Source organism: Gopherus flavomarginatus, chromosome 8, assembly GCF_025201925.1.
Source record: "Gopherus flavomarginatus isolate rGopFla2 chromosome 8, rGopFla2.mat.asm, whole genome shotgun sequence".
Classification (NCBI taxonomy): domain Eukaryota; kingdom Metazoa; phylum Chordata; order Testudines; family Testudinidae; genus Gopherus; species Gopherus flavomarginatus.
Genome location: NC_066624.1, coordinates 64,226,164 through 64,253,737, shown reverse-complemented (window position 1 = coordinate 64,253,737; position 27,574 = coordinate 64,226,164). Strand labels below are relative to the sequence as shown.

At 49.5% G+C, this 27,574-nt stretch overlaps 1 protein-coding gene across 2 annotated transcripts in view; it reads right to left on the bottom strand.

The window, feature by feature from the left end:
• Nucleotides 1–23,134, bottom strand: part of EHHADH (enoyl-CoA hydratase and 3-hydroxyacyl CoA dehydrogenase) — a 50,693-nt gene extending 27,559 nt beyond the window's left edge. Inside the window, exons 1-5 of one of the 2 annotated variants that reach the window (XM_050965438.1) lie at nt 23,039–23,134; nt 9,834–9,937; nt 7,359–7,534; nt 2,161–2,272; nt 1,143–1,247 (exon numbers count right to left, since the gene is read on the bottom strand). In XM_050965438.1, the coding sequence (XP_050821395.1) occupies nt 1,143–1,247; nt 2,161–2,272; nt 7,359–7,534; nt 9,834–9,937; nt 23,039–23,109 (568 nt within the window). In that variant the 5' untranslated portion in view covers nt 23,110–23,134. The remainder of the gene's footprint in view (nt 1–1,142; nt 1,248–2,160; nt 2,273–7,358; nt 7,535–9,833; nt 9,938–23,038) is intronic. The other variant, XM_050965439.1, reaches the window with a different exon arrangement.
• Nucleotides 23,135–27,574: the final 4,440 nt, after the last annotated feature.

Here is a 27,574-nt window from a genome sequence, read left to right as displayed (position 1 = left end):
TGACTGTTACTTATCACCTTATTATCTTCTAGATGTTTGCAAAGTGATTGCTTAATTATTTGCTCCATTATCTTTCTGGGTACATAAGTTAAGATGACTGGTCTGTAATTTCCTGAGTTGTCCTTATTTCCCTTTTTATAGATTGGCACTATATTTGCCCTTTTCCAGTCTTCTGGAATCTCTCCCATCTTTCATGACTTTTCAAAGATAATTGCTAATGGCTCAGATATCTCCTCAGTCAGCTCCTTGGATGCATTTCATCAGGCCCTGGTGAGTGAAGACATCTATTTGTCTAGGTAATTTTTTAACTTGTTCTTTCCCTATTTTAGCCTCTTCTGACCCTATCTCATTTTCACTTCGATGCTCTCCTCAGAAGAGGCACCGAAGCAGAACAGTGGTGAAAACATTTCCTGCTTCAGTGAATTTGGCCTAGTGACCTTTAGGTTCTAAATGACCTCTTTATAGGATTGCCATATCTGATGTATTTCCCTTCTCCACAGCTCAGCCTCTTCTCAGACAATGGCAAAGTAACAACAGCTTATTGCTAAAAAAATGAAGAAATGGGCATTTAGAGACAGATTTATTGGGTCATTATGCCTGGCTGGGGTTTTGCCATTATCAAGAGTTCTTTTAGAGCAGCCAGTATTGATTATGCAGCCGAGCTGTGCACAGCAACAAGAAGCCTGGCTGTCCAAGAATGTATTTTATATGGAAAGTGTGCTTAGTCCTCTTATCAACCCAGAAAACCACCTGGAGAGGAAGCAGTGCTGTTCCTCAGGGGTATGGAAGGGTGTATGTTTAGTATGCATGAGCTATAGGGAATCTTTAACTGTATTTGGCCCCATCTCTCTGCCTCATCTGAATTTGTTGAGTGCTTTGACGCTCACCGGCATATTTTAGTTTTTCAGACATGCTTCAGGAAAAGAACTGCTCTCTATTTAAAGCTTGTTTTCTGTGGAATTCAAAACCCAGCAAAGATGCAGGAGATTGAAATGGTATTTGGAAAAGAGCAAGGGTGCTCTTTTCACAGCAGGCCTTCTTCCAGTTAGCACCAGCTGTTCTCCTTCTGGCCTGCTAACCTGACTAGGCTGAGCTGTTCCTCACCAATGGGCTCCTTGTCATTATTACACTTCCTCCCTTACCTGACACTTTGTTTGCCAAGTGGATTGCTGCATCAATTGTGTTTTCTTCCACGATTTCGTCAATGATGCCCAGCTTCAGCGCTTCAGCAGCCAGCACACGTTTCCCTGTAACGAAGAAATGAGGTGGCTTCAGCTTCCTCCTGTCAGAGATTTCATTTCATTCCATTTGATAAAACTTCTCTATTTGGCTGGCCTGAGATATGTTCCCAGTTGGGATGCATTAGTCACACCAGACAGGAACATGCACTGCTAACTAAATCATTAACTGGCTTTGCTCTGGAATGGCAAAAGCAGGTGTGCTGAGATAACACAGACTGGGAAAAAACAAAGGGGAGCTAGCAGTAAAAATTGAAGGCTGGGTATATCCTGTTCTGTCAGTTTTCTCCTGTTCTAATTAACTTTGAAGCTGATTATATACCTTATATTTCCCCAGTTGTGCTCTCTCAGCAAAGCAGGGTACTGAGGAGCAAAACCCCTTTCATTTAAAAGTCCCACTGTTTTATTACCTAAAGGTTTCAGTAATCTACTGTGTACAGACAAAATGGCAACTCCCTCTTACAAGAAAGAAAATGGTAATAAAATATCAAGATATATTTACAAAGCCATTCCTTTTGTCCCCCAGTTAGACCACAGCTAATTCCATTCTGCAAGAGATGCACAGGTATGAGCACATGCACACATGAATGTACCATATAGTGTCACACATAAGTATGCCTTGGGAGTGTCTGCAGACATTGTGTCTGTGCATTCACACATATATACAGTCTATTCTAACATTCTGGCTTTGTCTAAACCAGCATTTAAAGGTAAGACTGTGTTAGCTAGCTCAGGCTAACATCTTCAAAAACTCAAGTTAAGACAAGGCAAGTTGTTTTGAATCAACCAGATTAGCATGTGTTAAAATACAATTTGCATTGTCTGACTAGAGTTTTTGAAGATGTTCAGTAGATTGAGCTAGTTAAAATGATCCCGTGTCACATCTTTCCATCCTATTCTAAACAAAGCCAAAGAAATTTACCTGTGGTGATTAGGTCAAGTGCGGCTGGGACCCCAATCAGTCTGGGGAGTCTCTGGGTTCCTCCAGCACCTGGAAGTAGCCCAAGGGTGACCTCTGGAAGACCTACCCAGGCCTAGAGCCAAGTGAAGGTAAACAGAGGGTCTAATTAAAGAAAACAATAATTATATACTATATACAAAAGATGCACGCACAGCAGAACCACAGTCACACTCCATTCCTTCTAGCAAACTGCTCTGCGGAGCCCCAGAAAGGTGCAACTTGTGTTTTTCAGCAGTTTATAACTCTGCTAAATCTGGATACATTATAATGGGAAAAGTAAAAGAGACCCCCCCCCAACTCCACAAACATCACCTGCTAAGTTTCAGGTTCCAGTTTCAAAAGTAGGGACACATTAGAGCTCTTTCAAAGAAATTGTTAAAATAAAGTTCAACATTGGCAAAATTGCCTATTTCCCCCCAACCTAATTCCTGAGAACAGCTGGATTATTTTTGTTGAAACTTAAAAAAAACCAAACCACCATTCACATGATTAAAGTTTAGCAAATTATAAGCAACTGAAATTAGGTGATTATAATGGAAGTATTTGGTAATATTAACTAGGGGGGTGGCCACCTACTCTGCCTCTATTTGTAAACTTTCAAAAGAACTCTAATGCCACAACAAAGTAGTAGAAACTTGAAGTTTGGTAGGGATATAAACTTAGGTCACAGATCTGCCTTCAGTAGTTTGGTGAACACCTGTGATGATTTGATGAAATATGCCGGTTTAAAGGTGCTGTTTTTTCACTGGGCACTATTGGCACTCATACATTCATCAGCTGAATGGAAATTCAGGCTTTCAATATTCCATTGGTTTTCTACATGTGTGCATGAAAAATTTGAGTGGCCTTTTGCTTTTAATGTGTAGGTACATGTAGAATATGATCTGTGCGATTGTGTATGGGATGAGGCATGACTCCATCATGGGTAAGTATCCCAGTGTGCCACATGCCATCCTACAGTGCAGTGCCTTTTGGGAACTTCTTGCAATGTGTTGTGGGATAGAAATGACTCACCTAGGGATCTCTAGGAACTAGGAGTCAAGTTCCCAGCATGCACCTTTCTCCATCCCATAATGCCATCCATATCCTAAAATGATTGTGCTTTTTTTATTTCCATAAACCCACGCGGCCCTTTTCGCTGTCTGCCATCTCTGACAGAAACCTGGAGCCTGCAGACGTCTGTGCTATTCTCATGAGCACTGCAAATACAGGACACACAATTTTCATGTATTTGCAAATCCACAGGAAGTACTGCAACAATGGGGGACATGACGATTTCTTGGAGGACAGTTTGCTGAGGAACACAGTGAAATAATTCAAGGCTTTTGGTGGCATTCATGGAGCAGTTGCAGATGGTGGAGTGCTGCTTCTCGGCCTGTGAAACAAGCACTGGCTGGTGAGATTGTATCATAATGCAGGTTTGGGATGATGAGCAGTGGCTGCAGAACTTTCGATTGTGAAAGGCCAAATTTCTGAATTTGTGTGCTGAGCTCGCTGCAGCCCTCCAGTGCACGGACACCAGAATGAGAGCTGCACTGACAGTTGAGAAATGAGTGGCAATCACACTATGGAAGCTTACAATGCTGGATTGCTACTGGTCAGTGGGAAATCATTTTGGAGTTGGAAAATCTATAGCAGGGGCCATTGTCATGCAAGTGTGTAGGGCCATTAACCATCTCCTGCTATGCAGAACGGTGACTCTGGGCAATGTGCACAGGCCATCGTGGATGGACTTGCAGTTTGGGGTCCCTGAACTGTGGTGGTATGATAGATGGAACACACATCGCTATTTTGGCACCAGCCCACCTTAATACAGAATATATCAACAGAAAGGGCTATTTTACTATGGTTATGTAGCATTGGTGGATCACTGGGGATGCTTCACTGATATCTGTGTGGGCTGGTCAGAGAAGATGCACGATACTCGCATCACTAAGCACACAGGATGGTTCTGAAAACTGCAAGCAGGAACATTCTTTCCTGACCAGCGAATTACCATTGGTGCTGTTGAAATACCAATAGTGATTCTGGGAGACCCAGCCTACGTCTTGCTTCTCTAGCTCTTGAAACCAGATACCCGCTACCTCGACAGCACCAAAGAAAGATTCAACTACCAGCTCAGCAGGTGCAGAACAATGGTTGCATGTGCTTTGGTAGACTGAAGGGATGCTGACAGTGTTTACTCACATAGCGGCCTCTGATGTCCTGCATAATATCTGTGAGCCAAAAGGGGAAAAGCTGCTGCCAGGGTGGAGGTGGAGCAGCTGTGAGCAGACTTTGAACAGTCAGACACAAGGGCCATTACAAGAGCTCAATGTGGAGCTATATGGTTGAGGGAGGCTTTGAAAGAGCACTTTAATGATCACTCACAGTAGTGTTCTATGCTTGTGCAATCTCTGGACCTGGAGCTCCGGATGCTACTAAGAAATGTCTAGTGCTTGCTATGCATTTATAACTATTACTGTGTGTTTTACTGAAATCAGGAGTTCTGTGGTGCTGTACATTTACAAGTACTGTATGCTTTGAGTACCATTTCACATTCTCCAATATGTGTTGTGAACAGATAAAGATAGTTTTGCTTAAAAATATATAGAAATGTATTGAGTGGCAAAAACAGTGCAGAAAGACAATGAGCAAAACACAACAGGCAATGCAATACAAACTTTTAACACAGACTAACAGCATGGAACTTTAAAATTGGAAAAGCAGCAAACATACTTGTCCATTTCAGTGCACAAATGTAGTCCCTTGTGGCTACACATATACCAACTGTGGTTCTCACAGACCAGTGGATGTGAAGCTGTGGTTTTCCTGGCTGTCCCTAGATGAGAAGTGGTAGGGGCAGGGATGCAGGCTGTGATGCCACATGGTATGTTGGGGGGTGCAGGGAGCTGCTAGCATAGAGTTCTCTAAGGACTGCAAAGGGTGGGAAGTCTGGGACTTTTGGACCTGTAGGTCAACTAGGGTCTGCAGCATTTGGGACGTGCCACGTGTCCTGCGTAGTCCTCTTCCTTCTCCTCCTCATCAAGGTCAGGCGTTCTCATGGTGTGGAGGGGGCAAAGGTTGCAATGGCAGCAGCTGCTGATAAAAACAGATATATGTGTCATTGGAATTACAGTCACAAGAGAAAGGGGAAGATAAGGATGGGGAGTTGAAACTAATTCCCTTAAAAACTTTTTAAAAGACATACTTATTGACATGTCAGCTTTGGAGCACGTGCACAGCACCGCTCTCCAGCCCCAGCCATAGTCGGTATGCCCACCAGTGGTGAAGGGAGAGGAGTTGAAGGAATTTTGGTTTCATGAAACAATAAAATGTCGGTGCCTATTTCAATGGGTACAAGCACAGGGCAATGATACTGAGTATTAGAAGTATTTTTCACCAGTAGTGCTGGTTTTAGCTGATATCTCGCTCCTAAGGGTCACAAAGGCACAGTGAGCACAGCTGCTACTTGTGGCTCAAAGCTGCCCGGATCTGGATGTCACTAGCCTGTTTACTGCAGAGGTGCCAGCCAAACTCATCACAGAGTGGCATGGGAGAGTGTCCCACCACTGAGGAAGAAATAGGGCAGCCATCCCTAGAAACCTTTGGCAGAGGATCACAGAGTATCTCTATGAAAGTTTTATCAAGATTTTCCAAGAGGATGCAGCGTACGTAAACAAACTGCTCCGCATGAAGCCTCCCACCTAACCCAACAGGGGAATGAAAGCAAATACCAACTCAACCTCTGTGTGTTGTACCTCTACCTCTTCTTGTACATGTAAAATTGAAAAGTTGATATTCGTGCCTTGTGAACTTGGATATGGCCTGGTGCCGTCTTTAGATTTAAACACTGTAAGAAATAATGCATGCACACACTTACCAGAGGTTCCTTCCCCTTCATTGGCCTTGTCCGTGCTCAGCTGGTGGGACTGCCTAGACTGCGGTGAAGTCCTGAACAGGTCCTGGCTCATGGCATGGCTAGATCCTTCCACTGCATCTCCCCCCTTCCCTGCAACTCCTCTTCCTCCACCAGCTCCTCATTGTTTGGGTTCCTCCAGGGTATCCATGGTGGTCTGTGGGGTGCTGAGGGGATCTCTACCAAGTATGGCATGCAGCCAGTTGTAAGAGTGGCAGGTTTGCAGCACAGCACGAGATTGATAGTTGGTCTCCTTGTCTCTGTGATATGTCTGGTGCAATTCCTTTACTTTGACACTGCTGCTGATCCCTGTTGTACCCCTTTCCCTGCATCCCCAGTGCAAATATTTTTGCAGATGTCCACGGTTCTACAGCTGCTCCATAGCTGTGCTTGCACAGTTCTTCTCCCTATAGTCCCAGGAGATCCAATATCTCCTGTCTGCTCCAGGCAGGAGCAGGTCTAGCGTGTGCAGCCGGCATGGTTGGTTGGGCAGTTGCACACAACAAGAGAGAGCTATTAGGTGTGCTCATGAGGTGGGCAATCAGGAAAAGGCATTTCAGATATATGTGGGTAACTTTATAAGGGCTGGGGGGGCTTCTGGTCTTCGTGACACCTGGGCAGTGGAGTTTGCAACTGTGACCAGAGCAGACACTGTTGCAAGGAATGGGGCATAATGGGACAGCTGCTGGAGGATTGTTAGGATGGACCCATGTCATGCAGTGTCTACACTCGCACTGCATCCACCTCAGTAGGTTGACTATGGCTCTATGCCAGTCAGGGAGGTGGTTTTACTGTGTCATCGCAATGGGATACTTATGTTAGCTGGAGACAAATTTGTGTGTAGACAGATGCACAAATCGGTTGACACAAGGTGACTTAAGTTGACTTAACTTTGTAGCGCAGAGCAGGCCTAAGTCTCACTCTTCCTATGCACCTACTCCCTTACTCCCAAGGGTAGTGTAGAGAATGGGAGGAGGTGGGGATGACGCTGTTAAGTGGGATCCTCAGCAGGCAAATGACGCATTTAGTTATGAGCTCTTCCCTCTAGCCTTTCTTCTGCTCCCAGGAAGGTCATGCAGCAGCACTCTTATTAATTCAGCCTCAGGTTCCTCTGGGCTCCCTGTCCAGATCTTCCCATTTCCCCTTGCATTTAGAGCACCTCTAAGCACTTTACGCTGTGTAGGACCTTGTGTAGGAGGACATACCCTTCTAATACATTCGTTGCCCTTTCTTGGACTCTCGATGGTTAACAGCATGTTACCTGTGCATGTGCAACCCTGTAGTGACAGCCCAATGCCACCTCCAGTGCTCCTCCCAACGCCATGCCTTCAATGGCAGCCACCACTGGCTTTTCACTTCTCTCTATTAGATCAATTACTGATGTCAGACTGGGCCTGTCTCCTGCCTGAACGGAGGAAAACCCTCGAATGTCAGCACCTGAGGAAACACAGAGGAGCTTAACAAGACCATGAAACACTTGTCATTGCTTAGCACACCCTTCCTTCCAGACAATTAAGCATTAATACTGACAGACTATGGGCTCCTATTCAATCCTGAACTTGAAGGACAGCAGCCACAATGAACAGTTGTGTGGAGTAGGTTGGATGTGGTGAAGAAAGCAGTGAAAATAATCAAACCCACTCATGAGCACAGAGGATCCCTTGAGGAGAACCCTGATCTCAACCTTCTCTCTGGGCCTAGTCATAAAACCTTCGGGATAGATAAGCTACAACTAACTCCAAGGCTGGCATAATAATCACCATCAATATGAAGCTAGCACTGAAATTCCCAAAAATGTTTGGTTAAAGAAGAGGTCAGGCTGACAGTATGCAGTCCAGCTCACAGCTGAAGAGCAATATTACCCTCTCCATGAACATCCCACAGGTTACACACTCTGGAAGTGAACATGTAAGGGAACCAGACACTTAGTTCCCCACTGGATTCTCACTCCCCACAGGCCCCCGGCATGTGGGGTCTGCTCTTTCCCCACCTGTTGGGGAGACTCAGTGGTGGCTCAGCTGGGGAGAGACCCCTACTGCAGCAGCTGCCATCACAAGACACCTCTACCACAGCCTGAGAGTTTCGGGGGTAGTGACAGGTCTGTACGCAGACATAAAGCCACATGGCATAAAATAACATGGCAGCCGTGCATCAGGGAGAAGGTGAGGCTGTCCTGCCACACCCCACCTTCGGCATACAGCAGCTCTCAGTTCTGGCCCTGGATCCGTCCTCAGCCCAACTCCTGGGACTACTGGGGGCTCTCAATGCCAGTGAAAGTCACAACTTCAACAGTCTCGATTTGCAGCTCTGTAAAACAGCCCTTTCCATTTCAGGGCAAGAGGCAACACTATGATATGATGAGTCGATAGTTTCTCTTTGCAGATTACCTTGATGGGGCTACACTTAATTAGCTCCCTGCAGGGAGTGCCTCCCTGAGTTGATCTCAGATCATGATGAGAGTTACCCCTGCAATCACAGGCCACTGTCTGCCTCAGCAGAGCCTCTGCCTATGGGCAGTGTGTGAGATGCTCTCTAGGGGGCAGCAAGAGACTCTCTAGGCTAGTTATACTCAGGCCTCAGTGGTTCAGAAGCCAAATTAGTGATCAACATTACCCAAAAGAGCCAGAGTAATATGAGTTCATGGTTTCATTTACTATAGTACTGTGTATTCACATTCAAACAGTATGATGGGGAAATGTTTATATATTTATATATTTCTCACAGCAAAACTACTGACCAAGTAGTATTATTTTATCAACTGCAATTGGTTAATAACACAGTAAAAGCATCCCGATTGGTTAACCACTTAGATTGGTTAATAATTAAATCACACCATGTTTTAATACTATGTGCTGCAAAGAGCTGCAGGAGATACATTAAAGTGACACTTGCAGCTCTTGAGCCTCAGTCTGAGTATCGCTGCTCCAGGCAAAGGGTGAGGGATCCCATCTGCCCTTCCCAATTCCCTTGCCATCCAGTCCCACTCCACAGGACAGAAAATCCAGGCTGGGACGAAACTTCACGAGGAAACTTCCCAACGCACAAGGAAATTGAATATAAAACAGGAAACACCATGCTGGGAATTTTGAGTGCTGGGATTCTAGATTGGGGAAGCACCAAATGAGGAGAATGAACTTTTAGTTTAGTTGGAGGCTGATCTAAGCAGGTAGAAAGTACATGTAAAGATCTGAGTACCACCTAATGTCTGTAGAGCCCCAGTGGGATGAAAGACTTTGGAGAAGATCTGAAGACTATGTAACTGTTGCAAGGTCCTAGTTCCTGGAGACACCAATCTATAAGTGCTGAAGAACTAAAGAGATTTTTTTTTCTTTGTATTTAAATATTGTGTATTTTTCAGAGGTTGGAGTCAAAGTTTCTGCTTTATATATAGCCTCTATTCCTCACCCATGTTTGTAAACACTAATGTAAACAAATCCTATATTTAATGTTACACAGTGGGAGGGCTGACTACATGTGAAGATATAAAAAGAATCCTCTGTAGCCTAATTTGGTCTATCTATTAAAAACACTACATTAAAGACACATCTAGTCATTGTTGACTGTTACTGCTAGAATAATGTAAGCATAGTGAGACTACAGATCATGCTTCTACTCTAAAGGATCACAGAATTGTTCACCATGATACTTTTAATTACTGTGAGAAAATTCCCATGAGAGGCTGGAATAATTATTGACTCAACATGTGTGTATATACTAAATAAAGAGAGAATCTTACCTGCACTGAATGTCCCATTTGTCCCACAAATCACAACAGCTTTCACAGCAGGATCTATATCTGCTTTCTTCACTCCTTGCTCTAAAGCCCGAACAACTGCAGAGCTAAAATAAATCAGAGAACCATCAACTGATACTTACCCACACCGAAAATCTGAGGCATTCACATCTAGCCTCTTCCTCCTCTCCCCTCCTCTGTGAAGTCCCACAGGGCCCCTCTTCTTCTCTCCTCTTTCCAGGTGATCTCATTGACTCATGCTTACCACCTGTACACTAATGACTCACAGATCTACCTCTCCACTCTTGAGCAGCCTCCCTCCATCCAGTTCCACACCTCAGCTTCCCCCTCTGGTTTCTTCATCAACTTAAACCACGATGGAACTCCTGATCTTTCCTCCCAAGTCCTCCTCACTCCCTCTGCTCTGTCTGTACCATTGATCCGGTCAATCAGGACTGCAACCTGGGGGCCCTCTGGAAGCATATGTGCTATCTCTCCCCTCAACCACATGGGCTTGGGTAAAGAAACCGAGGGGAGAAGACCGCCAGAGACTGAAGCCAGCAAGACCAGCTTAAGCAGGGACCTGTGGACGCTGGTAATGACATCAATATTTTGGACAGTTTTGATGGGGCTCTCTCTCCCCTGTCCTGTTTGGCTGTTTGCTGCAAGCCCTCCTTCACAGTGTCCTCATCTCAGCCTCACTGCACACATGCCCCCTGACCTTCAATGTCTTCTCCCCTTCCTTGGTCTTTCCATTTAGACAATCTTTTCCCATCAAAACCCCACCCGAAAAAAATTAAAAAAAATTGTGTAACTCTCATGACATCTGCAGCTATCACATTGCACATTCTGCCTGGAGTGTCTCTTTGGGGTGTCAGAGCTCTGGGGCAGGAAGCGTCTGCTACTATTTGTATAGTACCTAGCACAAGTGGGCCCTGTTCTCAGTGTGTCTCGATGCACTACTGTAGTAAACAAAATTAATAATAATCTCAACTCCAACCTGTCTCTCACCCATGTGGCCAAGCTCCAAACTGAAGGGACATATAAATGGGAAGTAGCCCAGGGCAGCGGACTTATACTGGCTGCTGGGAGGACCCTGCTGGTGTTAAGTATCAGCAGGGTACCCGTGTTAGTCTGTATCCACAAAAACAACAAGGAGTCTGGTGGCACCTTAAAGACTAACAGATTTATTTGGGCATAAGCATTTGTGGGTAAAAAAAAAACACTTCTTCAGATTCATGGAGTGAAAATTACAGATACAGGCATAAATATACTGGATAATGAAGAGAAGGGAGTTACCTTACAAGTGGAGAACCAGTGTAGACAAGGCCAATTCAGTCAGGGTGGACGTGGTCCACTCCCAATAACTGATATAGGTGTTGCTTCCCACAGGGATGTGGAGTGGGAGGGCCTGGGTCTTCCTACCAAACCCCCTTAAGTGACAAGGCCCAGGTTCAGGTGGAGAGCTGAAGATTCCTGGCTTAGAGTCACCTCTACTACCCTAACAGAGAGCAAGGATCTGGAAGTCAGGTGTGCTAACTGCTCTACCACCTGGCCCTCCAAGCACCCAGCACATCATCTAAGGTACTATATGTATGACAATCAGCAATTAACAAAGGGCTACATTGCTAATGGCTCTGAAAGCTGAAATCAGATAATAAAACCAATTTTGTCATGATGCAGGGAAACAGACTAGATGACTCACTAAAGGTTCTTTTCAAAGAATATAATTATACGTAGCTGGATATCAAACCTTTCTAACTCAGCCATTTCATCTTCTATGGGATGAATGCACATTAACAAGTTTTTGTATTAGCCCCTTTGTCATATCAGGTGCTGTGGTGAAAAACAAGACCTCAGGCTGTGTCCTGTGTTGCATTCCTACTCCCATGATATCAACTGTACCATTTATCTCCTCTATCAGCAGAGCTCTGGACACAGAAGCACCAAATTCAGCCACTGCTGGACAGATTAAATAGAAGAACATAATGAAATATTACCATAATTTGTAAGCAGGGGAAGGAGGAACAAAGCCCCACACATATAGTACAAAATGTGATATTTTACGCCCATTCAGTTATTCTTCTGAACACACTGTGCAGAATAAATGCACAGAAGCAGAAAGTGCCTCTGACGAAGAGGCATTGAATGTGCTCTAAGCATTTCTGTGCCTGCGGTGTGCATATGATCAGCAGTTATAACATACTGAGTGTGCTCAGAAGTGTGGTAAACAAGGAGTTAATTTGCATTGGGGAGAGATTTGGGGGGTTTTATGCAAGAAAGTGTTTGTCACAGGTTACCTCTTCTGCCAAGCCTAGGGAAAACAGTCACTTGAGGCTGATACCAAGGGGCAATTCTACCCTCCATTCCCTGTCTTTCCTATCATAGCCCAAAACAGAACTGATTTTCCCAGGGAATAACTGACACTCTGCTAGTACATAGCATTTCCTTTCCCCTCACACAGCGTGTAGCTTTCATAAATGGGATCATACTTTTTTTTTTTTGTTTAAAGAATTCTAGCAAGAAAAACAATGTTTACTGAAAGCAGGACAAAGGCCAAGAGCAACACCTAACTCTCCAATAGCCTCTCACTCTTGTCAGGTCCAGACAACACACTTGCTCCCATGACAGATGCAACAGGCCCAATGTACACAAAGTTAGCCACATGCACCCTTTATTAAAATGTGTTTCCAAAAATACATTACCTACAATGAAGGTTCCTAAAATAAGTAATTATAATAATGCACAAGAACATCAGAGTTGAAAAATGAGCATAAAAGGAATAGAAGTGGCCAGTTATATTTACACATATGTCATTCCCATGACAGTATACCCATTCAGTTAACAATGGTGTGAAAATTCACCGTACACATTCCTACAACTGTAACCCTTTCAACATATGCCTATCTAATATATGTATGTATTTGGGCAAAGTTTATATAATGAGAAATATGTTCAGAGAGTTCATAAAGGTGCATGTGGTTGACTGATTGTAGATATATTGAAAGGTACATGGTGAATTTTCACTTCACTACTGTTAACTAAATGTATGCCCTGTAAGGTAAGAGAATACTTATGAAGATGACCTTAACTTGCTATTCCTATTTCTTTTATACATAGGGTTTTCTTAATTGTAACGATCTTGTCCTGTATTTTATAAACAGCTTTTATATTATTTCTAGTAGCAATTTCAATGAAGTTGGTTAAGCTTTTTGAGTGTGAACTTCATTCAATTTTTTAAAAAGATAAGAAGCCCTGAAGGTTAACTAGGCTGCCTCTTAAAAAAAAAAAACAAAAAGGAGTGCCAAGAACAAAATTGTTCTCTGTCAAAACACGTAGTATTCACAAGATGGGCGCGCCTCTTCTCAGATGTTCACAGCAGAAGGGTTTCCCTTCTGCATACTACTTAACATACACAGAAAGGGAAGAATGGAAGGTGTGCAAAAGTTTAGCTGTCCTGTGAATCTACTAAGATGTACAATTTTGCTGCATGTCTTGCATGACTATGTATCTGAGGAGGTGCACTAGTGGATGCACAGATGCATAATTTAAGACCACAAAGGACTACTATGCACTATGGTAATACAAATAAGCATAGGCGGCAGGTTATATGGGCTTGAGGTGCCCGGGCTCCAGGAATATTCAGGGCTGGGGGCCCTGCTCCAGCAATATTTGGAGCTGGGTCTCTCTCCTGGCCTTGCCTGGATCGGGTCCTGGCCTCGGCCCCCGTGGGTCTCCCCACCACCACCCCACCGTGTCCCTGCCTGGAGCGGGTCCCGGCCTCTGCCTTCCACCCCTCCCCCTGCGTCCCCCCTCCGCTGCGTCCCCTGCCTGCTTGTGCTGCCGGAGAACGGCTCCCGGCAGAACTGCTGTCTGCTGCCCCAGGGTCCTAGCGCCTGCCATCCACTAATGGCAAGGCAGGCTGCCCTTACCCTGTCCTTCTGCCCTAGCCCTAGCCTCTCCAACGCCCCAAACCCCTCATTCCCAGCCAGAGCCCTCATCCCTCTGCACCCTAATCCTCTGCCCCAGCCAGAGCCCTCATTCCCCTGCACCCTGAGCCTCTGCCCCAGCTCTGAGCCCCCCCGCACCATGAACCCCTCATCCTCAGCCCCAACCCTTATTCCCCTGCAGCCTGATCCTCTGCCCCAGCGTGCACCACCTCCCCCTTCCTACACCCCCACCCCAGCCTGCACCCAAACTCCATCCCAAAGCCTGCACCCCTCACCCCCTCCTGCACACCCACCCCTTGCCCCAGCCCAGAGCCTGCACCCAGCACCCAAACTCCTTCCCAAAGCCTGCACCTCTCCTGCACCCTAATCCCCAGCCCAGGACCTGCACCCCAGATCTCCCCCCTGAAACCCCACCCAGAGCCTTAGGCAGGTGGAGGCGGAGTTTGAGGGGGCGGAGTTGGGGGGCGGGTTCTGGGCACCACCAAAATTTCTACAAGCTTGCCTCCCATGCAAATAAGAATAATCTAGCCTAGCTCCTGTATATCACATTTCATGCTGTTACCCAACCAAGCCCAATGACTTGTGCTTTGCTAACGCTTATCTTCCCCAAAGACAACCAGTCTTGATTTGAAGATATCAAGAGGTGGAGAATCCCCCCTTCCTGGGGTAGTTTGTTCCAGTGGTTAATCATCCGCACTATTAAAGAAGTGTGCCTTATTTCCACTTTGAATTTGCCAGGCTTCATCTTCCAGCCATTGGCTCTTGTTCTGCCTTTCTCTGCGAGATTAAAGAGCCCTTTAGTACCTGTTATTTTCTCCCTGAGAAGGTACCTGTGACATTGCACTCCATATGTTTTAGGGAAATATGCTTATGAGTGTAAATATGATGTAACTGGAATATGCTTTATGCAAAAGGTCTCTTGTAAGGTATCGTTACAAGGGTTATAACCTACTGAATATATTCCTCCTGTTTGTATACATGTAACATTCTTGTATCTGAAGCTAGAAATATAAAGTATAACTCTGAGCATTTATTGTAATTATGCAAGGTGTGGGCCATTAATGGTAGTTTAGAATCTTGATGGCTCTCATTTACTAGGACAATTGATTGTAGATGGTTTATCTACCTGCAACCTTCCTGGGTTCCTGCAAGCCAGCTCTGGAAGAACGGAGGCTGGGGGTCACACAGGACATGTGAACATGTCACCTGATACTGGAATCCATCTTAAACCTGGTGCTTTTCCATTTAGAAGGAGGGGTGGGGACCCAGAGAAACAAAAGATTCCTGCCTTGGGCCAAAGCTATAAAAAGGGGTGAAGCAGGACAGAGGGGGCTGCCAGTGACTTGATAACAGTGAAAACCACTAGTTTCCACCTAAGATGTCTGCTAAAACTAACAAGGACTGTACCAGGTTAAAGGATTGGGCCCAGACTAGGAAGAAGTCTAGCCTGTGAAATAAGATTATTGGAAAATCTCTGGGGGTGAGATAAATCTCTGGGGGTGAGATATTATCTATAATCAGTTTCTTAATGTATTAGGCTTAGACGTCTGTGTTTTTGTTTTATTTTGCTTGGTGACTTACTTTGTTCTGTTATTACTTAAAACCACTTAAATCCTACTTTTTATACTTAATAAAATCATTTCTGTTTATTAATTAACCCAGAGTAAGTGATTAATACCTGGGGGAGCAAACAGCTGTGCATATCTCTCTATCAGTCTTAAAGAGGATTGAACAATTTATGAGTTTACCCTGTATAAACTTTATACAGAGTAAAATTGATTTATTTGGGGTTTGGATCCCATTGGGAACTGGGTGTCGGGTGCTGGAGATAGGTGACCTGCTAAGCAGTTTTTGGTTAAAGTCTGCAGCTTTGGAGGTGTGGACCAGACCTGGGTCTGTGTTGCAGCAGGCTAGCATGTCTGGCTTGACAAGGCAGGGTTCTGGAATTCCGAGCTGGCAGGAAAAATGGGCTCAGAGGTCATTCCAGCAGGTCAGGTGACAGTCCCAAGGGATCTCTGTAACTGAACCTGTCACAGTACCTGTCATAAACATACAGTAAAGGGTAGCATAAAATCCCTCCTTTACCTGTAAGGGGTTAAGAAGCTCAAATAACCTGGTTGGCACCTGACCAAAAGGAACAATAAGGAAAGAAGATACTTTCAAATCTGGGGGGGGAGGGGGAGGCTTTGTTTGTGCTTTTGTGTGTGTGTGTTTCTTCTTGAGACAAAGAGAGAGATCAAACAGGTAATCCAGCTCCTTCTAAAATGATACATCTAAAATTCCAGAAATTGTAAGTAATAGCAAGGAAATGAGTTAGATTATCTTTTGTTTTAGCTCGTTAATTTTCCCTGTGCTAAGAGGGAGGTTTATACCTGTTTTGTAACTTTAAAGTTTAGCCTAGAGGGGAATCCTCTGTGTTTTAAATCTTTTTATTACCCTGTAAAATTACCTTCCATCCTAATTTTACAGAGGTGCTTCTTTTACTTTTTTTTTTTTTTTTTTTAATAACAAAGTTCTTCTTTTAAGAACCTGATTGGTTTTTAGTGTGCTCACCTTGTTAACCTATTTGGTTGGTACATTATTGTCAAGCCTCCCCAGGAAAGGGGGTGAAAGGACTTGGTGGGGGGGATATTTTGAGGGGGACAGGGCTCCAAGTGGCCCCTCCCTGAATGTTTGTTTAAATCACTTGGTGGTAGCAGCAATACTGTCCAAGGATAAGGAAAGGAATTTGTGCCTTGGTGAAGTTTTTAACTTAAGCTTGTAGAATATAAGTTTAGGGGGTCTTTCATGAAGGTCCCCACATCTGTACCCCAAAGTTCAGAGTGGGGAGGAAACCCTGACAGTACCTATATACTGTTATCAAGTCACTGCTCAATCTTTTTTCTGATAAACCAAAGAGACTGAGCTCTTTCAGTCTCACTGTAAAGCATTTTCTCCAGTGCTCAAATCATTTCTGTAGCTCTTTTCTGCAATGTCTCCATTTTATCAACATCCCTTTTCAAATGTGAACACTGTCTACGGAATCCCAGTATCAGTTGGAGAGCTATTCTCTTGTGGTCAAGAAGAGCTGGCTTCAATTTTTGTCAGGATGATTTTCTGACAAAAAATACCCTTTTTGCAAAATGGATATTTTCCATTTTGCTGCATTTTTTTTCCATGGAGGTCAATTAAAATGAAAGCACCCTGCTGCAGGCAGAAAATGAAATTGACAGATGGCTGTCAAGGCTCTGGGGCCTAAAAGGCACAGAGCCAGGGCACTCAGCCTCCCTACCTAGCTCTACAAAGTTAGACAAGAACAGAGCTGGGGTGCTCAGCTCCTGTGGCTCCAGGGTTGGAAGGAAGCTGAGAGGATGAGCACGCCAGCTCTCTGGCTCTCAGGCAGCCGGGTAGGAAGGCTCTTGTCAATTAAGTAAAACTGACAAGAGTCTGATCCTGCCCTGAAGGGCTTAAAACAGCCCAGGAGAGGGCTGTGGCTGAGGCAAGAAGCCTGGGCTGATTAGGAAAAGTAGGCTCAGCTGTGGCCATGCCCCAATCAGGCCCAGCTGGCCTCTATAAGAGGCTGTGAGCCAGAAGCCCAAATAGTCTCCCTCTGTCTGTAGAGGGAGAAGGGTCTGGCTGCAGGAAGCTAGACACAGGGGACCTGAGTCAAGCAGGGCTGGGGAAAGGCTGAGGAGCCAGGGAGCGCCAGCCTGGAAAGCCCCAGGCTGCAGCCTAATACTGGGCTAAAAGGTACTGGGGGTTGCAGAGGGCAGCCCAGGGGTAGGCCAAGGCAGCAGGTGCAAACCCAACCTTGCCAGTGATGAGTAGGCTGATACTGTAATCTGCCCCAGGGCGCAGGTGGCTAGGTGATGATGGGCAGTAGCCATATACTGAGGCAAGCTGGGGATAGTAGGTGGGGGTTCCCTGGGGAGGGGAGACCCTAAGACTGAGGGGATTACTGCTAGGGAGCAGTACCCCATGTAAAAGGGCACCGGGTCCAGGGACGGACATGGTGGCCAGAAGACAGGTGGATCACCGACCTGCAGAGGGTGCTCTGGAGCTGGAATTGAGCTAATTCCCAGAAGTCACCAGCAGGAGGTGCTGCAGGGGTGAGTCGACACATCTACAGACATCAAAATTAGAACCTCAAAAAGTAGACCTTTTAAAATTCCTTCAAAGTCCTAAACACATTTAATTTCCAGAATATTATGCATTCTAAAAGTGGGTAGTATTTTTGGTTATGAAACACATTTTTCATCCCTAACAAAGAAAGCTGAAACTTCACTTTGAAAATCTCAGAGAAAAATTTAGTTGATGATGATACTCAAGTACTTGTGCTTCTTTAAGCCAGATTGGGCTGCCTCCTGCTTTATGCAGACTCCCCAAAATGTATGTGTGCCATAGGTGCTGGAACTAGGGTTGTGGGGTGTGTGTGTGTGTGTGTGTGCGCTGCAGCACCTCATGACTTGAAGTAGTTTCCATCATATACAGGGTTGACAGTTTGTTTCAATGGCTCTCAGAGCCTTCACTATAAAAATTTGTTCCAGCACTCCAATGTGTGCTCCTTTTTCTTTGTATCAAAATGGTGAAGGACTGTACACATTTGAGTTAATTTCATGGATGATTATAGTACCTGTGGTTAGATGTTCGGTGTGTGTGTGTATGTGTGTGTGTGTTTTCTCCTTGTGTGCTGCCCCAGCTCTGTGCAGACAGATCTCAAAGGAATCACTCAATGACCACAAGATCCATTAAGGTACAAAGGCGCCAGGTTTATTGTCAACAAAGCATAGCACCTGGCAGACTCTACAAGGATACTAAGACATCAAGGGAGGCGGATATCATAGGCTGGAGGAGGCTGAGCCTATCCAAACAGCCACATGTGACCTTGCCCACGCTCCGCCCTGAGTTCCCCTCCTGCTTCCTGTTCTGCTGGCAACTCTTCCCGTGTGCCATCGCTGCGCTGCCTGCCCTCCTGGAGCTGCAGGCCTGGGGAGGCTTGGATCACGTTGCCGTGCTGCCCGGCACTCCGGGGCTGGGGCCGTGCTGCAGGTCTGAGGGCACTAGCCTGGGGTGGGGGCCAGCCAGAGGTTGCAGTGGGGGGGACTCTGGGCTCTGTCGGGGCACAACAAAGGGCCAAGTCTTGGGCAGAAGGAGCAGGGTGGGATGGGAGCTAGCCTCCCTGAGCCAGCGGTTCACGCGCTGCCCATGTAAGACATATATGCCCATGACAACGGACGCAACTCAGTGATTGGCGACACTTTCCATTCCCCCCCTCGGCTGGACAAAGATAATCCCTCTGAGATACATCTTTATACCCTGATACAAACAAGTTACGTACTGCCCCTGACATGGCTGGTTATCACCCACCACCTTGTACATGTTGGTTTGATTAAAACATCTTTATTGTGCACAGTACTGTTCTGCTGACTTTATCTTTTAAAAGGGGTCCGTGTGTTCCTGTTATCCCTGAGGAATGTTTTTGTACCATCCTTGATATCAGGATATGTTTGCGTGAGTATGCTATGCTTAGTATTTATTAGGAATGTGTATTTCTGCAATATCAGCCCTGTTTTGCCAGATTCTGTGAGCAGGTCTTGCCTCATACCAGGCCTCTGATACAAGGGCTTAGGTCTCAGGCTCTCTTCCTACTACAGTACCCACACAAGGAATTTTTTTATTTTAAGTAATTCAACTGATTTTTACTGCATTATAAAGTAAGCAGGTTTATGTTTCGACTAGGGGTTGGCAATCTATGGCACACGTGCCAAAGACGAAACGCAAGCTGATTTTTAATGGCATGCTCCTGCCTGCCGGGGTCCTGGCCACCAGCCTCGCTCAGACCACTGCCGAACCCAGGCAGGCAGCAGTGTGCCATTAAAAATCCTGCCCGGCCCGCTCCTCTCCACCCCTCCCGCCAGCATTTGCACATGCTTTCCTGACCTCCACCACTCCTGGTGGGAGGTTGTGCTTCCGGGTTAGCGTGTCCATACCGCTACTTAGTGTCTGCGGAGTCTGAGCGGCCCCAGAAGCGGCCTCACCGGTAGGGGCAGGAAGAGGGATCCGGCCCCACAGGAATTGCAGCACCCACGAGGCCTGTAAGTGGGGAAGGGTTCCGGATACCAGCTGAACCATGCACTCGCCTGTCCAGAGCACGGTCGGCTCCGCTCCCTGGACTCAGGTGCTGGGATGAGCTCAGCTCTGTACTGGGGTAGGCCGTGTCCCACAACCCAAACCCGAGCCCGGGGACTGCGGCTCGCTGCCCACTGGACCCTGGGAACAGGGCCGGCTTTAGGAAGTGCGGGGCCCAATTCGGACATTTTTGGCGGGGCCCTGGCAGGGATGACTTAAAAAAAAAAGTGGAAAAAAAAGCCTTTCATTTCTTTCATGTATTATTTACTTTCCATAACTATATGAATAATAAAATTATATATTATATACATTGTATCATATGCTGTTGATTGGCTATTAATGACCGCCATTTCACATGTGTGGGTCCCTGCCACTCCCTGGGGGTGTGCACATGTGTTGGTCCCAGCTGCTCCCTGCCCCCTCATTGAAGCAGGTGTGCAGGGCTACTGCCCTGGGAACTGCAGGGCAGCAGTGGACATGGGGCTGGCTGGAGACAGGGCAGGGGGTGACTGGAGGTAGGGTGTGGCTGCAGGCAGGGCAAGGGGTGTGGGGCTGGTTGGAGACAGGGGGTGTGGGGCTGGCTGGCTTCAGGCAGGGCCGCAAGGGGGTGCAGCAGGGGTTTGCAGGTCTGGAGACAGCGGAGTGTGGAACTGGCTGGCTTCAGGCAGCGGGGTGCAGCAGGGGTTGACTGGAGACAGGGCAAAGGGTGCGGGCTGGGCAGGGTGTGCAGGGCTGGTGCGGGCAGCAGTGTGTGTGGGGCTGGCTGGCTTTGGGCAGGGCTACAGGGGTGTGTGGCAGGGGTTTGCTGGAGACAGGACAGGGGGTTTGGCAGGGGCTGACTGCGGGCACGGGGTGCAGAGCTGGCTGCAGGCAGACGGGGGCCAGACTGGTGTGGGCAGGTCAGGGGGTGCAGCAGAGGCAGCTGGAACCCCAGCCCTTTAAGTAGCCCCCAAACCCCCTTCTACCCCGCCCCGGACCTTTTAAATAGCCGCGGGAGCGCTGGGGAATGCATGGGGGAGGCAGGGCTCCGGTGGCTATTTAAAGGACCGGGGTGGCAAAGGGAACTGGAGCCCCGGGCCCTTTAAATAGCCCCCGGAGCCCCTCACTGCCTCAGGGCTCTGGGGGTTATTTAAAGGGCCCAGAGCTCCAGCCGGGTTCGCGGGGCTTGCCGCACTCCGGCCGGAGCACGGCAAGCCCCGCCGCCCTGCTCTCCCGGCTGGAGCCCCGGCCAGAGCGCGGCAAGCCTCGCCACCCCAGCTGGAGCTCTAGCTGGGAGAGCGGGGCCGCGCCGCGCTCCCGCCGGCGCTTCGCTCAAAGGAGCGGGACCATGGAAGACCCCGGAGCAGACCGCAGCCAGGACCGGGGTAAGTTTAAAAAAAAAAATTAAAAAGTGCCTAAGGCGCAGGGCCCGATTCCCCGGAATCGGTCGAATCGGCCTAAAGCCGGCCCTGCCTGGGAACAGCTGGGTCATGCCTCTTTCCCCACCCCGAGGTCACTGGACCCTGCTCCCCTCTGGCATTGAGGGCAGAACCCAGGAGTCCGGACCTCTAATCTCTGTCTCCCGCCCCCCCCCCCCGAACAACTAGAGCCCAGCTGGAAACCTAGGAATGCAAAGTCCTCGCTCCCAGCACTCCTCCTCCGAGCATCAGGCATCAGCCCCTTCTTGGAACCCACGAGTCCTAACTCCCATCCTGCTCCCTGCCCTACCCCCATACACCTCCCAAGCCCCTGCCCTGATCCTTGCACCCCCCTCACACAGCCCCAGCCCTCACCCCTGCTCCCCCCATGACCCCAGCCCTGACTCCAGCACCCCCACAAGTATCCAGCCCCCCCCTACACCCCATGCCCTGACTCTTGTACCCCCCTCACATGCCCCAGCCCCCTGGCCTGACTCCTGTACCCCCACACATCCCCAGCCCCCACACACCCCATGCCCTGACTCTTGCACCCCCCACATCCCCACCTTGAGCACCAAATAGGAGCTCCTGCACCCCCCCCCCCCACCACACATTCCCACCTGCACTCCTCACATCAAATGGGAGCTGCCCAGGTAAGCACTCCACACCCAAACCTTCTGCCCCAACCCTGAGCCCCCTCCCTCATTCTAGCTTCTGGTCAGACCGTACATCCCACCCCCCAGCCTGCTCCTTCACCCCCAGCCCTGTGCTCAGTGCACTCCCACCCTCAGCTCAGTGCAGAGAGGAAGAGAATGGACTCAAACCAGGGAGAAGGTAGATACCCACTGTATGTGGGCAGGGCCGGGACCCCAGACCGGCAGCAGGCTGAGTTGCTCAGCCCGCTGCCGGTCTAGGGTCCCAGCCTCCTGCCCCACTCAGCCCACTGCCGGCCCCGGGTTCTGGCTGCCAGCCCCTTACCAGCTGGGGTCCTGGCCACCAGTCCCACTCATCCTGCTGCCGGCCTTGGTGAACAAAACCCCAGGCCGGCAGCAGACTGAATGGGCAGGCGGTGTAAGATCAGCATTTTAATTTAATTTTAAATGTATCTTCTTAAACATTTTGAAAACCTTGTTTACTTTACATAGGACAATAGTTTAGTTATATAACATAGACTTATAGAAAGAGACCTTCTAAAAACCTTAAAATGTATGACTGGCACGCGAAACCTTAAACTGGAGTGACTGAACGAAGACTTGGCACAGCACTTCTGAAAGGTTGGGGACCCCTGGTTTAGACAAACAACCAGCTGATTCTGCATCATCGCCAAATTCCTGGCCAGTGCCAGAGTTCTGCTAAGCCAGGACCAGAGTACAGTGTCAGGGTATCTCCGCACCCCACGCGTGGGTGTCCGAACGGGGCACACCCCGCACTGCGCTACTGGGGTTCGGCCGCCGAACCCCGGCCTGCCCCTGCTGCGGCCGGAGGTGCTGGAGCCCAGCCCCAGGCGCGGTGCACGGGCGGGCGGAGGTGCCAGCTCTGGCCACCGCCGCACAGGCGCAGCAGGAAACAGGGGTGCCCCGTTGCCCTTCCCGGCGCTGCAGCGCGACCCCTCACCCCCAGGAGCTGCTGCCGGGCTCCCCCACTGAGGGGGCAGTGAGTGCGGGCTCCCCGAGTGCGAAGGGTGGGGGCAGGGAGTGCCGGAGCCCCCCCAGTGCGGGGCGGGCGCGGGGGGGCAGGAAGCCCCGGCTGTTACCTCAGCGCGTTGAGTGGGGGCTTGTTCAGGCGGATCACGGCCACGGCCCCGCGCGCGTATTGCTGCGCCATCCCCGCTGCGAGCGAGCTGGACTGTGACCGGGGCGGGGCCCACCGGGGGCGGGGTGGTCCCGCCTTCCCTGGCGGCTGCTGCAAAGCCCCGGAGAGCACCCGTGTGCTGCTAGCGACTCGGCGCAAGGCACGTCCCCCCCCCCCTCCGGAGCACCCCGCCGCAGCGTACAGCCCCCCCAGCGCCCCGCCGCAAGGCACGTCCCCCCCTCTCCGGAGCACCCCGCCGCAGAGTACAGCCCCCCCCAGCACCCCGCCACAAGGCATGTCCCCCCCTCTCCGGAGCACCCCGCCGCAGAGTACAGCCCCCCCCCAGCACCCCGCCACAAGGCACGTCCCCCCCTCTCCGGAGCACCCCGCCGCAGAGTACAGCCCCCCCAGCGCCCCGCCGCAAGGCACGTTCCTTCCTCTCCGGAGCACCCCGCCGCAGCGTACAGCCCCCCCCAGCACCCCGCCACAAGGCACGTTCCTCCTTCTCCGGAGCACCCCGCCGCAGCATACAGCCCCCCCCAGCACCCCGCCACAAGGCACGTCCCCCCCTCTCCGGAGCACCCCGCCGCAGGGTACAGCCCCCCCAGCACCCCACCACAAGGCACGTCCCCCCCTCTCCGGAGCACCCCGCCGCAGAGTACAGCCCCCCCAGCACCCCGCCACAAGGCATGTCCCCCCTCTCCGGAGCACCCCGCCGCAGAGTACAGCCCCCCCAGCACCCCACCACAAGGCACGTCCCCCCCTCTGTGGAGCACCCCGCCACAGAGTACAGCCCCCCCAGCACCCCGCCACAAGGCATGTCCCCCCCTCTCCGGAGCACCCCGCCGCAGGGTACAGCCCCCCCCAATCTCCGGAGCACCGCGCCACAGGGTACAGCCCCCCCACCCCAGCACACCGCAGCAAGGCACATTCCGCCATCTCTAGAGCACCCCACCGCAGTGTACAGCCCCCCCGCCGTAAGGCATGTCCCCCCTCTCCCCGCAGCACGCAGCAGCACCACAGGGTACACGCTTAGGCAGCAGGTTTGTATGATTTTTGGTGGTGCCCAAAATGGTGATGCCTCCCCCCGACTCCTGCCCTGTAAGCCGATATATATATTTTATTAAATAGTGTAAACATGGACTGGAAGCTGTAAGCATTTAAGTTTCTCTTTATTGCACAGTATCGCTATCAGAAAAATCCCTTGTTGATTATTAGTGGTCCTACAAACCAAGAATTTGTTGCTGGGATAAAATGAATCTACAATGCCTCAGCACCACAAGATTACAAGCATCAATTAAAGGTGGAAAGTCAGAAGCAGCACTTGCCTGCTTCAATATACGGTATTATATTTTGTGGGAATGTTCTTAATGTTTTATCCGAATACTGTGTGGGTGCCTCAGCTTCCTCTGCAAGGTGCCAACTGAAGGTGTTGGGGACAAAGAGATCAGGTGGCCTCCTTGTCCGGAAGAGACACAATGGCCAGAGGAGGGAGTGTCAGTTTGGAGCTGGCTGGAGAAATGGGGAGATGCCCAGAACTTAGATCTGGGCTTCCCACCCCCCAAGATGGACCTGACTGAGGGGTCCTGTTTTCTGTACCTACAAGCTCTGTTCTAGACTGTGATCCTGTCATCTAATAAACCTTGTTTTACCGGCTTTACTGAGAGTCACGCCTGACTGCATAGTTGGGGTGCAGGGACCTCTGGCTGCCCCAGGACCCCGCCTGGGCGGACTCACTGCGGAAAGTGTATGGTGTGGAAGGGCATGCTGAATGCTCTGAGGTCAGACCCAGGAAGGTGTAAGCGTCTTGCCCTGGAGACAGTATGCTCAGAGAGAGGAGGCTCCCCCAGAGTCCTGACTGGCTTTGAAGAAGTGGTTCCAGAGCATCCCAGCATCCCCTTCCACACCATGAGCTTCCCGGAAGTCTGCACAGGCACTAACACTTCCCTCCTCTGGCCTTTGTCTCTTTTCCAGGCATTAGGAGGCCACATGAACTCTTTGTTCTCCAACACCTTCAGTTGGCACCTTGCAGGAGAGCGGCCCAGGCCACCAGTTGCCCGGAGACAGGATTTCGGCCATTCTCTGTGCAGACAGCATCACACTGGCCCTCTAGGGCTCTGCAACAATCACACCCCCTTATCCCACCATCTAGATTGTTAAGAAATGCATAGGGGAAACAGGCACCCACACAGTATTCAGAGAAAACATTAAGAACATTCCCACTTCATAACACCTGTATACAACTAGTTGTATACTTGAAAGGGTGTAAAATAATCAAGTATTGTGCTAAACACAATGATACTAGTTAGTAGGGGAAGCAAAAGTGGATGGGAACCTGGGAGGCAGTGACCATGAGATGGTTGAGTTCAGGATCCTGACACAAGGAAGAAAGGAGAGCAGCAGGGTATGGACCCTGGACTTCAAAAGCAGACTTTGACTCCCTCAGGGAACTGATGGGCAGGATCCCCTGGGAGAATAACGTGAGGAAGAAATGAGTCCAGGAGAGCTGGCTGTATTTTAAAGAATCCTTATTGAGGTTGCAGGAAAAAAAATCCCGATGTATAGAAAGAATAGTAAATATGGCAGGTGACCAGCTTGGTTTAACAGTGAAATCCTTGCTGATCTTAAATGCAAAAAAGAAGCTTACAAGAAGTGGAAGATTGGACAAATGACCAGGGAGGAGTATAAAAATATTGCTCAGGCATGCAGGAGTGAAATCAGGAAGGCCAAATCACACTTGGAGTTGCAGCTAGCAAGGGATGTTAAGAGTAACAAGAAGGGTTTCTTCAGGTATGTTAGCAACAAGAAGGAGATAGCTAAGTGAAAAGGTGGCATTGCTGAAGCATTTAGCAGGCAATTGAAAACTCGTAGCATTGTACTGTCCCTGAGAACATTGCTGAATTCTGAGCACTGGGTCTGCAGCTATTCAGCAGTGAGACTGAGGAGACATAACTGGCACCTTAAAGCACCTTTACCCCCCTTCCTTCACAAGCTGCACTAAGCACAGTTTCACAGCCCCAGGCACAACACTGGGGGGGGGGTAAGTACAGTGGGGTGGGGCAATAACCCAAAGTCGCTCCTTTGCCTCCTGGTCCTGCTGCTCCCTCAGCCCCCTCCGCTGAAGAGAGACCACAAGAAAAAAACATCCCCCCGCCTCCCCTTTTCCCTCCTTCTCCACCAGCACCAGCCGGCCTTCAGAAACCCCCTCCCTGCCGCGTGGCCGCCTTGCTCTGCACGGGGCTGCCTGGCCTGGGACCAACTGGGCTGCTGCTCCTCAGTCCCCCGCCGCACTGGGGGAGGCTGCACTGCCGCCCCTGCCCACCCCGGCTCAGGGAGCCGGGCAGCTGCGGGCGGGAGCCGCCGCCTCCTCCTCACCCCCGGGGAGCCCGGCAACCAGCCCATGCTGCCTGCAGCCCCGGAGCCAGCAAGCAGGGCTGGGGCTGCCGAAGGCTGGTGCGAGCGAACAGCCAGCTGGCGGCCACATGCAAAACCCGGCTCCGGATTCCGAGTCCGGAGCCCAGTGCTGGCTGCCTGGAAAGAGGTCGATTTTGGAAATGTGCTCAGAGGGGAGCGGACGCTTACCCCCCCCCCCCCACTATGCTACTGGGTGAGAGGAGGGATGCTCCGGGGCAGGGAGTAGTGGTGGTGGCAGGGGCCGGTGCCTGCTCCAGGCAGGGCCAGGGAAGAAATCCAGCTCCAGATATTGGTGAAGCATAGCCCCCATCCCTGAATATTCCTGGAGCTGGGGCACCTAGAGCCCATATAACGTGCCGCCTATGGGTACATGCCCCCTCTCCAGCTCACACTACCACTGCTACACCCCCCCCAGCATTGAGAGACAGTCACTCTTCTCAGAGCACACCTCCATTACATACCCCCCCCAAAACAGGTGCCATTGGGTACAATGCTCCCGCAGAGTGCATAACTGCCCCACCCCAAAGCATACCAGCCCCCAGAGCGGACAAACCACCCACCCCAGCACACTGCCACTGGCTACATCCACCTACATCCAGTCCAGAGCACATTGCTATCGGGTGCGCCACTCCATCAAACCATGTATTCCTTGTGTCCCTAGACCTGTGCTGGTAGAGTAGGTGGCTGGCTCCTGTGGGGGAAAGGATTTTCTTTCTAGAGTTTTCTGCTGCAGGATCTTGAAAGGGCCAAGGAATCAAAAGTCCAGCATGCAAGCAGGTCTGTCCCAGCAGAGCTGCTCTGTAGAGAACCATACCTTTTGTCCCACTGAGTAGGTGGGGCCTTGTTGGTGGTGCTGGTCTGCATTCCATTTATAGTCTGCTCTTGCTTTTTCCAGGTATCCCATCACTTCTTCCCAGTCCCAGTGCATCTGTTGTATCAGGTCTCAGGAGGCCAGGTTGGGAGAGGAAGTGAGTAATTGCAGGTGGAATTGGGTGTGGTATCCATAGTCCTATGGGCTGAGTTGTTGTAGGCAAATTTTGCATAAGGGAGAAGCAAAGACCAATCATGCTGGTGGTGACTGACG